General features: G+C 40.9%; 1 protein-coding gene and 1 long non-coding RNA gene across 2 annotated transcripts in view; both read left to right on the top strand.

The window, feature by feature from the left end:
- The window catches only part of dhrs12 (dehydrogenase/reductase (SDR family) member 12), a 53361-nt gene that overhangs the window by 27450 nt on the left and 12189 nt on the right, over positions 1 to 13722 (top strand). Inside the window, exon 3 of the mRNA XM_028435320.1 lies at positions 8400 to 8482. Coding sequence (XP_028291121.1) covers positions 8400 to 8482 — 83 coding nt within the window. The remainder of the gene's footprint in view (positions 1 to 8399; positions 8483 to 13722) is intronic.
- On the top strand, positions 10585 to 12168 carry LOC114454691 (uncharacterized). The gene is made up of 3 exons (XR_003672580.1): positions 10585 to 11113; positions 11469 to 11746; positions 11860 to 12168. It is a non-coding gene; the product is annotated as an uncharacterized LOC114454691 (long non-coding RNA).

The following is a 13722-nucleotide window of genomic DNA, read 5'->3' on the forward strand; positions in this document are numbered from 1 at the left end:
ATGTTGTGCTGCTCAGTTGTGCTGCTGTTACAGATCTTGACCCATGGTCTGCTGGGTTGAGCTCGGATGGAACATATTTCCACTGATTGGGACGTGCTGACTGAGGGATGCGTTGGACTCTGTTATGTACATACACGTAGAACCTTCGAGACTGATTGTATATGTACCCTAGTACAACTTTACTGTCCGTGTAATACTCAATGTTGTCAAATGTAATGTCCATTTCTGCTACAACCAGCTCTGCAATTTCAACTGCGAGTACTGCGGTGCATCGCTCTAATCTTGGAATTGTAAGACTCGGTTGTGGAGCTAACTTTGCTTTTCCAAATACAAAACCCACTTCTGAGTTATCTGGTGTCGATACTTTAATGTAGGCGGCAGCAGCGATGGCTTTCACTGATGCATCAGCAAATACACACAGTTCTTTTTTTTGAGCACTTGTTGTAGAGAGGGATGTATATGGTCGTGGTATTTGGAGGTTTTGTAAATCTTGGAGTGAATCTTTCCATTTACTCCACTCCGCTTTCATGCTGTTGGGAAGAGGTGCATCCCAGTCAGCGGTAGCGGTGTTGAGTTCTCTCAGGATGAATCTGCCTTGGACTGTGATAGGGGCAAGAAACCCAAGAGGGTCGTAGAGGCTATTAACTGTAGAGAGAACACCTCTACGTGTGAAGGGCTTTTGTTCATCATCGACTTTGAATGTGAAAATGTCTTTGCTGATATTCCATAATAACCCTAGACTGCGTTGTACTGGTAAATCTTGAGCACACAAGTCCAAGTTCTCGATGCCTTTAGCTCGGTCCTCTGGGGGAAAGGCCTTTAGGATAGCAGAACGGTTGGAGGTGACTTTGTGTAGTCTGAGGTTTGAAGATGCGAGAGCGAGTTGGGCTTGTCTGAAAATGTGTACTGCTTCTTCTTCCGTAGCAAACGACTTTAGAGCGTCATCAACGTAAAACTCTCGCTCGATAAGTTGGCGCACGTCGCTACCAAAATACACTTCACCACTGGTTGCAGCTCTTTTCAAATCATACATGGCGACGGAAGGTGAGGGACTATTCCTAAAAAATCTGCACACGCATCCGATACTCAACAACTTCGGAGGACATATCATTATCTTTGTACCATAAGAAGCGGAGAAAGTCTCTGTGGCTTGTTTTGATGACAAAACAGTGAAACATGTGTTCAATATCAGCAGTTATTGCGACTTGCTCCTTTCTGAACCTCATTAGCACGCCTACTAAGCTATTGTTGAGGTCGGGGCCTGTAAGCAACACATCATTAAGTGAGACTCCCTTGTATGGAGCACTTGAGTCGAACACAACCCTGATTTTATTAGGTTTCTTTGGGTGGTAAACCCCGAACAGAGGCAAGTACCAGCATTCTTGATTCTCACCAAGAGGGGGCGCAACCTCTGCATGTCCTTTGCTGAGCATGTTTTCCATAAACTCCAGAAAATGTGCTTTCATTTCAGGTCGTTTTCCCAGACTGCGTCTGAGTGACGTGAGGCGGTCATAAGCTAGTTGTCTGTTGTTGGGTATCCATTGCCGTGGCGACTTGAAAGGCAGAGGACCCACCCAACTATTGTCACTGTCCTGATAAAACTCAGCGTCCATTATTTGGAGAAACTGTGTGTCCTCGACTGAAGGGGCAAGTTTATGATCATCCGCTGCGCGTAAAAATCTGTTGGCCAATGCTGTCCATGTTACATCCTGACTCATGAATGCTTGTAGAGGTTTGACCTGAGTTGTGACAGTATTCTGGAACCTTTGTGAATGTCTCTTTGACTTTGATTTGGCCGTTGCATGGCTGAAAATAACTCGTGCGACCATTCTCCAGAATAAAGGTTTTTTAGGTGTTCACTTGTGGGGGTCTGTGTACCCCGTCCAGACAGACGTCACCTACCACCACCCATCCTAGATCGAGTCTTTGAGCAAATGGGGAGTTGCCAGGGCCATTTATTTGCTCTCTGACCTTATGAACCCTCAGTACATCTCTGCCGAGAAGAAGTAGTATGTCTGCCGTGGGATCTATTGACGGGATCATGTCAGCGATCCGTTGCAGATGGACGTGGTGACAGGCAGCTTCTGGGGTTGGGATTTCTGAGCGGTTATTGGGAATGTCATTACATTCGAGGAGTGTTGGCAGATGAAGGCTTAGCTTTTCGTTCACTGATTCCACCATAAAGCCGCAGGCTCTTTTTCCTGCTACTGATGTGAGTCCAGCACATGTCTTAAGCGTGTAGGGGTGACTTGTTCCTTGGATCTGAAACAGGTCAAAGAACTGGGAGCGAGCGAGTGAGCGGTTACTCTGTTCATCTAAGATTGCATACATTCTCTTTGTTTGCTCTTTGTGACCAGCGGGGTATACGTTCACTAGCGTTATCTTTGAGCATTCCCTGGCGCTTACTCCCTCTCCACAAACTCCAGTGCAGCTTGCAGAAACTTCTTGGGTGTCTGCTTTGTCATTCTCCCCGCCTTTCTGTGCGAGGGGAGAGGACGCTTCAGACTCCCAGCGGGCTGCGCCTGGATGGAGAGCAGAAATGTGAGTATTGCTGTCACATTCGGTACATACAATCTCTGTGGTGCAGTTCTTTGCCAGGTGATCAGTGGATGAGCAGCAACGAAAGCAGATGTTATACTTCTTAAGAATCTGTTTGCGTTCTTCCAGAGCTTTCTCTCTGAATCCCCTGCACCTTTTTAGAGGATGAGGTTTATTGTGTACCGGACATTGCTTGTTTGGGCTAACTGAGATTTTGATTCTTTCTTCCTCTGATCTGACTGCTGAAGATACTTGAGTTTTGTGAACAGATATAGGCACTTTGGAAAATCTTTCTTGACCCTGTTTTCTCTCAGATGGAGGTTGGTTAAAGCTGTGCAGGTTGAAGCTGGGGTCAGTTCGCATTTTGGCTTCAGCGCGTATGAAGTTGGCGAAAACAGTGAAGGGGGGAAAGCTGAAACCATGGTCACGTTTGTACTTTGAGCCGTAAGCCATCCATTTCTCCTGTATGTTGTAAGGTAGTTTGTCAACGATTGGTTGGATCCCTCTGGATGTGTCCAAGTATGACAAGCCAGGTAAATAGCCATCAAGCTTGGCAGCCTCAAGCTCTAACAGTAGGTCAGCGAGGTCGTGGAGTTTGAGAGGTTCTCTTGTTGTGATTTTGGGGAAGCTTTCTACTTTATGAAACAGGGCTTGCTCTATGGCCTCTGTGGAGCCGTATGTTTCCTCAAGTCTCTCCCAGGCCATCATTAAACCAGCTTCAGGGCACCTTATGTTGACGGCTTTCATTTGTTTGGCTTGTTTAGCTGAGTTTTTACCAAGATACCGTACTAGCAAATCAAGCTCTTCTCCAGCAGATAGGTCTAAACCTGCTATGGCGCTTTTGAAGGATGATTTCCATGCCCAGTAGCTCATAGGCTGGTCATCAAAGGTGGAAAGGCCTGTAGTCACGAGTTGACTGCGCGCTAGGTATTTGGCAAGATCGTAGGTTGGTTGAGTTGGCACATAATCATTGTGTGTATTGTATGTTTTAGGAATAGTTTGGGTCACAGGTGCGAGTGGTTTAAAGCTGGCGGACGGTGAACCATCGTCAGACACAGCGTAGTTTGATATATCATTTGGTTTGGTTTCTAGCTTTACAACGACAGATTGAGGGGGAGGCGCTGGAGTAACACTCTCTGTCTTTGGTGGAATGGCCTGCTGCGCTGCTGTGACAGCTGCTTGTCCTAAAACATATTGAGCAGTGCGCTCTTTTTGGTTTTCAGTGAGAGATGACCCATATGTTTCACTGCGTGTTTCAAGGCTCATTAGTCCAGCCTCTAAAGTATTAGCTTCTGCTATAGCAGCTTCTTTCTCTTGCTCAGCCCTAAGAGCATCAAGAGTGGCTTGTAAACGTGCTTGTTCAACTTTAATTTCAATTTCTTTATGTGCATAGGAGGCTCTTGTTTGAGCAGCTTCTGCTTTTGCCCTTAGCAGTTCAATACTAGCTTTTGAGCTTGCATGAGATGAAGGCTTTCGTGAGAGGATTGATCGAATGTCACCTTTTTGGAATTTGGATTCAGTCATTTTGAGTTATTAACTTAATATGTAGAGGAGAAAAGTTGATGTGCGGGCTTCCGATAGCTGTTTGCACATTACTTAGCTCTTTGAGATGGCAGTGGCTCCACGTGGCGGCTTCTGTAGCTTTGATGTTTGTCGTGGTGCTGTCTTTTCACTGTAAAGGCCTTGCTAGAAGCAGATCTAGCTATCCAAACAGCTAAACAAAGATCCAGAAACTCCACAGACTCTCGAAGATGATCAATGTCGTTTACTGAACATCTTTTTTGTGAAACTGCAACAATAAAGAAAAACAAGAAAGATACCTGTAAGTCTTGTGCTAAAATAACAATAAAGGGCTATAACTAGCACATTTACATATAAAAGAACCAAATTGCCTCCGTTAGCATAGTGATTAGCATTAAAATTAGCATACAGATAAACACATTTAAAAGCACATCAAAAAATGTCCTGACTCTCAAATGTGCAACTAAAGGTCAATAAATTTAGTGTCTAATCCTTCTCACTCAGCAATACTTACAGACAATGCTTAAACAAACAAAAACATAGGAAAAACCAGGAAAGTGGAGCTGCCTTGTACTGCAGTGAGATCGTTCTGAACAACTTCCTGTTTGAGTTCTTCTTCTACTGACTCAAATAAAACGGACTTTAAACAACCACTAGATGGCGCCTTTTATCAAGCAATAAACATAACATTACTCATAGTGAACATAACACCTCCCATTCTTTTCTTATCATTTTACCAAATTCACTGTCATTAAGTAATGAAGTATTAAAGCGCCATAGAGAGGATAATTTTTGATTAAAGTCACACTTCAGGGTGAGGGATATCGGGGCACAATCGCTAATGATTATAGGATGTATTTTAGAGGAAATCTTATGTGCGATGGAATTATTTGAGAGAAAAAATAGGGTTGTTCAATCTTCATACGTATTGTCACGGCAAATTGCGGTTGACCTGATTTGGAGACATGTTTTATGCTCTGGTTGAATGATGGAGTCCAGTCGAAGCATTGATGATTTTATAAAAAAAAGGATTTATTATAAAAACTAAATGAAAAAGAGTACAAAGATGGACAAAAATGAGTGACCGTCCGGCCGGACGTTCGAAGGACAGAGTGGAACACAGTTCTAACCCTTCACGTATTATTCCCCCTCAGTCCCCCTCCCTCCTCCCCCTAGGAGATAAAGAAGAGAGAGAGGAGGAGGTGAAGGAGACAGTTTCTTCTTAGGTCAAAACAACCAGTTCTCTGGTATCTCCTGATTGTCATTGAGTGCAGCTGTGCTGGAGGTGTGTGCGTGTATGGTGTTTGTGTGTATGAATGGATGTGTATTGGGTGTGTATGTGTGACTATGTGAGTGTGTGTAGGCATGTGAGTGTGTGATAATAGAGGATGCCTCTGTGTCTGGCGTTGATGATTCCATATGTTTTGGGGAAGTTGACCTGACCAGAGAAGAAGTAGAGCTGAAGTCATGAAAAGCACACAATGGAAAGTTACAACCTAAGCCTTAAAGGAATAAGGTATATGAGCTGTTATGTAAAGCGCTTTGAGACTGCTTCAGTGTGGTGATAAAGCGCGATATAAATCAAGTCCATTTACCATTTACCATCATTCTTGCCGAATTGCGTACCATCCCAAGTTCCCAACCTTAACTTTTAACCTGGATTTTCTGTTGAAAGTGTTCAAATTTGCCAATGATAGGGCATGGGTGGTTACCTCTGCGTGGAACGAAACGATGGACACTGTGAAAGGTGATGTTTTTCACGGTTTCTGCCGGGATTTTAAGCGCAGACGACATTAAGTTTTTCAGCAGAGCCGCTGGGTTGTCGTTGGGGATTTCTGGGATGCCTGAGAAGACTACGTTGTCTCGCATACTGCAAGATTGGATATCCAGGACTGTCTCTTTAAGAAGCTTGTTTTCATTTTTCAGTTCTTTTACCTCCGAGGTCACTGCAGATGAAGCCAAATGGATATCTTGATTGACTTTTTGTAATTCCTGAATTTGTTGGTATGCAAATTCCAGGCTGGTTTTCATTTCCTGAAAATCTTGGTGCAGTAAATCGACTACACCCAGCCTCTTATTGATGGATTTTAGGACCTCTGTGTGAGATTCTGCCTCCAGATCTGATGTGTCTGTCGATGTCGATGATTAATTTTTTCGGCGTTTTGCAGACTTACGTGATGTGCTCGCGGCTTTCGGTCCGGTTTCCATCATGTACTCGGCGTAATATCGGTCGATGAACTCTTCGAGGTCCTCCACTCTGGCTGGTGAGAGGACACGTGGTCGGCTCTCGTTTGTGGTGTGGATTTAACGGTAAGAATCGTTAATATGTGCAGGTAAAACAAGTTGGTAGACTCGTCAAGGCAGAGAGCCGCCATGTTGAATTTTCACAAACTGTCACGTGACTCTCCGAATATCTCGCGTGACTTACCTCTCTCCTCTTCCGTCAGCCTGTCCTCTCTTTCCTCCTGTCCTCTCCTTCCTCATCTACACATAGCTCTAATGGGCTGCAATGGGATGATGTCCAGTCAGACACAGTTGTGCCGGGTTGTAGACAACCCCCCACTTCTGTCCCTTCTTGCATAACCCATCATACTGCTCACACTGCTTCACACCATTTACACTGATTTCCACCCCATATATATATAGTTTTTTTTCCCTTTCGGTCTGTGCCTTCTCCTCGCCCTCTGCTCTCTTTTCTGTTTCAGGTGTCTTGATGCTGGAGCTGGCAGTCCCTGATGGATGGGTCATGGCTCAACTAGTCTGGGACACTCAGATGGACTGATCAATGGTTCGCGCCTCAACTAGTCTGGAACACTCGGATGGACTATCCTTCTATCCTATTCTGTTTGCCCCTCTGTTCACTTACCCCAACCGGTCAAAGCAGATGGCTGCCACCTCTGAACCTGGTTCCGCTGGAGATTTCTTCTTATAAAAAAGAGGGAGTTTTTTCTTCCCACTGTCGCTAAATGCTTGTTCATGTGGATCTTGTTGGGTTCTTTCTTTTTTACTATGGGCTTTATATTTTGTTCAGCGCTTTATAAATAAAGTTGAATTGAATCAAACTTGGTTTGACAAAAAATACTTGTTCAAGAATTTTAATGGATTTTTTATTAGCAATAAAAATCAATAACTTCATTATTATGTACAGTAGAACCTAGGTTCCCAAAGTGGGGTACGGGTACCCCCAGGGGTACTCAAATTGTCATAGGGGGTACATGAATAAAAAATGTAACTTGGAAACTAGAATATAAATGGACCAGCAATCCATGCTTTCCCACAAATTATACATTAGCCAATGTAAGACTGTGACAGAGAAACGATCTCATCAAAAAAGCACTAATATGGCGAGAGCTACATTGCTTTACGGATTTACATTACTTGCAGATCATTATTCTTTTTTTTAAATTACTATACATTATTCCTCAACAGGATAGGTAAAATTCAGAGACATATTTTACTGTAGGGCAACATTGTATATGACATTACATCAGTGGTTTTCAACCTTTACAAATTTTTGGCGTCTCCAAAATTAGCTTTTGATAATGTATGTTGTAGCCAGGATTAGTGTACATAGTAACAAGATGCGCCTGCCCAGATATTTTTATACTGCATTTTATTTTAACTACATTTATATCTAAAAAATGTGAGAGTTCAGAACACAATTATTTAAGATAATTGTATGTGTTGTTATAATTTAAATAATAATTAAAATTCATTGAAAAAATTTTTTTAATTGTTTTTTTTTTTTTAATTATTTTAAATTACCAGACATTTTAGGGGCTGTCATTTCAATTCCTGGTCACCTCACATGGGGTCACAACCCCAAGGCTGAAAAATATTGCATTACATTATTATGTATTTCAAGTGTGCAGCAGTTGGTGAACACTATGGCTTCAGGTTAAAGGTCTGAAGGGGAACAGGACTGTGAAAAGTTTGGGACCCAATGCAGTCGACTAATGAAACGGTGCACCATAATGAACAGAACCATTTCCCCATAACAAACATTCTTTGCCTCACAATCACAGCATTTTATCCACTTTCTTTCAATTTCCGCATTCAAATCCATGATTCTGTCTACGATTCTGTTAACGTGGAAATCATAGGGCCCTATTATAGACAATCAGTTCGGCTTAAAGCCTTATACATCCTGCTTCTATAAGCAGTAATTTTATAGTCTCTTAGAGTAATTTTTGCAGCAATTCTATTTTTTAAATGAATGAAAATCATCAACTTGCATGTAGAACTCGATAATTTTGAAGTGCAATTGATATTTATTTTCACCTATTCTTACATTTTTACAGGTATCTTTTTAAACAATTTCACTCTTGTATAATCCACAGGGGGAACTGTCCACTTGGTGTGTCGAAACGAAGGACGAGCCCATGCAGCCAAAGAGGAAATCGTAGACCGCAGTAAAAATCAGGTAATTTTGAAAGAACCATCTGCTAATTCTCCTCCACAAGCAGCTGTGCTGTCCTCCGTGCTGTGTTTGTTGCATCTCGGGTGCTACGCTACTCACTTCCGGGTTCTGTACACTCGCGCTAAAGTTGCTTCTTGCGTGGACTTTTCTTCCGAAAACAATGAACTTCAGCAAGAACACACACCTCGTCTATAGTGTATGTCCTCATAACAAGTAATCAAACACAAGAGGCGGACTGGTACGATCATTGTTCTTAGTTTGCTCTTTCACGCGTTCACACACACGGCTGATGACGTCACATGAAACAACGGGGACAGCGTTTCTGAAGGTCCATTTATAGAAATGTAAACAAAGGCTAAACTAAAGGTTTATCGTTCAAATACATACTGTAACGAGTGCAGCTGTACTTTTGGTGAATATGTTCTTTTTTTATAGAATAATTATTTGTTTTATGTCTGAATTAGTTTTGGATCAAGTTGTTCAAGTTCAAAAGGAACCCTGTAAATATTCTCAAATGTTTGTGGCCAAAATGTCATATGTAATAATAATAATGATGATGATAATGAATCAATTTTATATATCGCTTTTGTATATATTATTATCTAGTGAAAACAATCTATACCTGGTGGATTAAAAGAGAGCTGATATCTCTGGAGGAAGTTCAAGAGACAAAGATAATATAATAGAGTTAAAGCAAACAAATCTGTATTATTTTATTCTTTCACCCAATGAGAATTGGTAAAGAATCGAATTGATAAGCAGTATCGATAATGGAATCAATCGCTATAATCTTATCAATTCCCATCCCTAATTGTGGGAAAGCTCACGGTTTTACAGGAAGGCACACAGTTTGCAGCAAAGCTAACAATAACAAGAATGATGATCATTGAGAAATTCTGTTCACTATTTTGACAGTATGTATTGTCATACTTTTAAATTGATGAAACTTAATACTACAGAACAGATACAGATTATTTAGCTAAAGTGCAATAATTCTAATCAAGTCAGGAACACTGTGTAAGGCAACACAGGTACAGAAACAGCCTAGTAACAATACTTTTATTAATCTCTTCATAAAAGCAAAAAATATCTGTCTGTGTGTGTGTTCCTCATATCTCTGCAGATCAGGATCAAACTGACCTGAGAGTTTAAACATGGTTGCTGCTTGGTGTGCGATAGGGCTGCACAATTTTGACAAAAAATTGCGATTTTTCTGACCGATATTGCAATTGCAATTTGATTTACAATTTTTAAAGAATATTTTATACATTTAAATGCATGTTTTATTTTTTTCCAAATTCCGTTTTATTTTGTTCCAAATTCCATGTTTCTACAATTTTTTTTTAATTCCATTTTTTAGAAATATTAATCATTTTTTTCAGAAAATTTTAGGTTTTAACTCATGTGATGAAACAAAATAAATACTAATAAATTAAAAAAAAAAACCCTTAATTAAACAAAAAACGATGTCAAAAATGTAATTTAAAATAATGAGTAAGATACAATTAAAAGGTATATATAAGTTGTACTGACATGGATTGTTCTGACTTCTCCTTTTTCCCTTCACTTGTCTGCACATGCTGTCAAAGATCAACACTACAAGAAGTGCAATCATTATGAGACAGGAATGCATGTTTAGTTATTGCAATGAAATAAATTAATTTATTTTATTGCTTGATTGTGGCCATCACCAGCCCTCCCTAAGAAAGGGTAAGAAACATTTTATTATAGGGAGGATATAAAAAGGGAGAGCAGTGGTACATCTAGGTGAGGGGTTGGTGGGAGAGGGGGAAGGGAGCAGGGAGGAGAGACTCAAGGCAGGAAATAGAAAGGGTGGGGAAGAATTGATTATTTTTAAAGTGAGTAGACAGTGACGTGCCATCAGGGTAGGCAAGGTGGGCAGTGCCTACCCAAGGGTGAATTGATATTTTGATTAGTTGTTTTAATTATAATATAATTGTAATTTTTTTTTTTCCCATTTCCAATAGCCTACAGTACTTATAAAGTTTGAAAGTGTCCACATTTTGTGCATTTCATAGCCCAAATTACTAAATAGCGCTATTTCCTGGAACAGCTGCACAGTCTCACTCCGCTGTAAGGCAGAGGGAGGCCACGCCCCTCCCAAATGCACGTTGCTGCTCTGCCTCTGTTCCCATTACGTGTTTTTATGTGTTTACGCATACGCAGTCAGTTCCCCAAGATGACAACCATTTACGTCCAAAGGTAGCGTAGAGAGAGAAATTTCCTTAAAATCCTACATTTCCCAGAATCCTTTCCCCACAATCCAGTTCCCACAATTTTTTGCGTGCCGTTTACATTTTCAGTCATGGCGGCCTACACTGACAACGAGGAAGAGGAGCTGCTGTTGTTGCTTGCTTTACAAAAGTGAAGGACATGCAAAGTATGTACGAGGAGAAACACTTTCTGTACTTCCGAATGACGCGAGAGAAGTTTGATGATCTAGTTGGGCACATAGCTCCACTCCTTCTCCATCATGGCACTCACCGCTCACCCATCAATGCTGAACAGAGGACGGTAGTCGCTCTCAGAGTTTTGGCAACCGGCTGCTCCGAGCAATGTGTTGCAGCCAGTTATCGACTGGGCACATCAACTGTGTCTGCAATAGTTTCCGAGGTGAGTACTGGAAAGTATTTTACTCACGTTCGGTTTCCCTTATATCCTACTGAATGAAAATTATTCATCACAACAAATTTGTTATGAATAACCTGTTATTTATCCCCTTGTGCTTAGAAATGTGTGAGGAAGAATCAGCAGTTGTTTTCTTTATGACAATTGTGTAAATAAAGGTCAAACCGACCATGACAAAAGTGAATCAGCTGCACAATAGATCATAACATGTTGAAATATGACAATCTGAGTCACATGTACATATTTATCTAGTTATAACTATGTATACCTATCTATCATTAACCAACTTTTTTTTTCCATCCATCACTTGCTAACAATTCTGTCTAATCTCATCTACCAGGTTCCTTGGATGGGAAACTTCTGAGTACGTTGCCCTCCAAGATCTGGGAGTGATTTCTTCACCTATAAGAGGTATCACTCCCTAGTCTTCATGTGGGAGCCTATGGACGCCAGAGTGATGGTGGTGTCTTCCACGACAGTGAGTTTGGTCACAAACTCACGAATGGCACACTGGACAAACCACCACCTCAGGATGTGCCTGGAACAAACACCACCATCGGCAGTACATCCCACCAAACTAAGCTGATACCATTTCGCCATCAAGAGATATTGTGCCAGGTTAGCGCACACACATAGTAAAATTAGTATATGGCTCAACTTCTATGGTGTAATTGGTTAAAGTATTATAAGATTCTAAATAGAATTCCTGTTCTCATTTCCTATCCCTGCAGGTGAATGGAGAAAGACAGCTGGAGCAGACGACCTCTTTGTCCCTGCGACCAGAAGATCCAGAGCTACCAGGATTGCTGAACAGTGTGCTGTTCGGAACAATCTGCAAAACTTCTTTTCTTTCCCTGAAGGTCTTGTGCTGTGGCAAACTGCCACCATTAGAAGGGGCAGATTGAACATGCAGCAGCATAATGGTGAAAACATAGTAAATGAAAGGCTACATATGCAAGTTTGCTTTTGTTGTTGTCATTTCATGTTAAAGTTTTGCCACTGCTTTTTGCAGTAAATTAAAATGGTCTGTTGACAGTGTATTTTCAGTTTGTATACATTTCTCCTGTTTTACCCATCTCCTACACTGTAGTCAATGCATCATGCACAGAGGTAGAAAGAGTACTGATACTGTATATCCTACTCAAGTAATAATACTGTTGCTTGATTGAAATTATACTCAAGTACAAGTAAGTCATACATAAAATATTCAGTACAAGTAAAAAGGTAGCACAATTAAATAGCACTCAAAGTTAGTTACTTTCATCCCCCGCACGCATTACGTTTCATCTGATTGGTTGGCTACGATTTGATGTATTTGCTTGCTGTCTTTTCATTTCATTTTTTGTAGTCTAACATGGTCCATTGATTGATTAAAAATAAAAATTTACTTAACAGTTAGGCGTTGAAATGTATTGTACTTTATTTCTTTTAAAATGTACTTAGTAAAATTACCGATTTAGAAAAATTATCAAAAGTACAAGTACCCGTAAAAACAACTATTCAAATGATTAGGATCGTTATCAGGCTTCTGCAGTGCTGGATGAGGAGTTGATCATTTGAATCAGGTGTGTTGGAAGAGGGAAACATCTAAAACATGCTGGATAGTGGCCCTCGAGGACCGGAATTGGACACCCCTGCTATACATCAACCGTTTAATATTACAATATTTACAACGACTGGTAAGTCTGCAAGCTGTATGAGGGGTCACTTAGTATCATATATAATCAGGACTGCAGAAAAGATCATTGGTGTCGATCTTCCCTCCATCCAAGACTTATACTTGTCCAGGATCAGGAAACGGGCAGGTAACATCACTGCAGACCCCTCACACCTTGCACACAATCTATTCAAACTCCTCCCCTCCGGCAGACGCTACAGATCACTGTACGCCAAAACTACCCGCCATAAAAACAGTTTCTTCCCCCAGGCTGTCACTCTGATCAACGCTAAACAGTCAAAGAGTGTCAGACCTGTTTCTGTGAAATAACCCTGGAACTAAACATAACAACCCTGGATCAATCTGTCACTGAGAATGTTCATGTACATACTATTTAATTTAAATGTTCACCTGCATTACTCATCACTGCACTATTATCTTATTATTATTGTTATTACTAGTATTATTATCTTATCTTGTTATATTATTTTATTTAGTTTTGCACATGTTTGTCTAACTACTGTTTATATTTATATTTTATTCTAGTTAATTGTTATTATTTAATGTTTACACTATTGGAGAGAGCACAGTTCACCAAGTCAAATTCCTCGTGTGTATAACTTGCATAACTTGGCCAGTAAAGTTGATTCTTTTCTATTCTATAAGACTTACCTCACTGGGAACATTACACTCCGTCTCTAGGCATTTCACGTCGTAGTCAAAAGGAGTGTATATATTGAGGGAATGCCAGCTGCATTCGCCCCATCTCCACTTCAAATACAGGTTGGTGCTACATTTAATGCGGGTCGATACATTCCGAGCAGTGTTTTTTGTGACACTATGTACGTGCACAACTTTCGAGCGGCAGTAAAATGCTTTGCAGATAATTGGCTCGGCGCACATCGCGCAGATTCCACAGTAGTGATGTACGCCCGAG

This window comes from Gouania willdenowi, chromosome 21, assembly GCF_900634775.1.
Source record: "Gouania willdenowi chromosome 21, fGouWil2.1, whole genome shotgun sequence".
NCBI lineage: Eukaryota > Metazoa > Chordata > Actinopteri > Blenniiformes > Gobiesocidae > Gouania > Gouania willdenowi.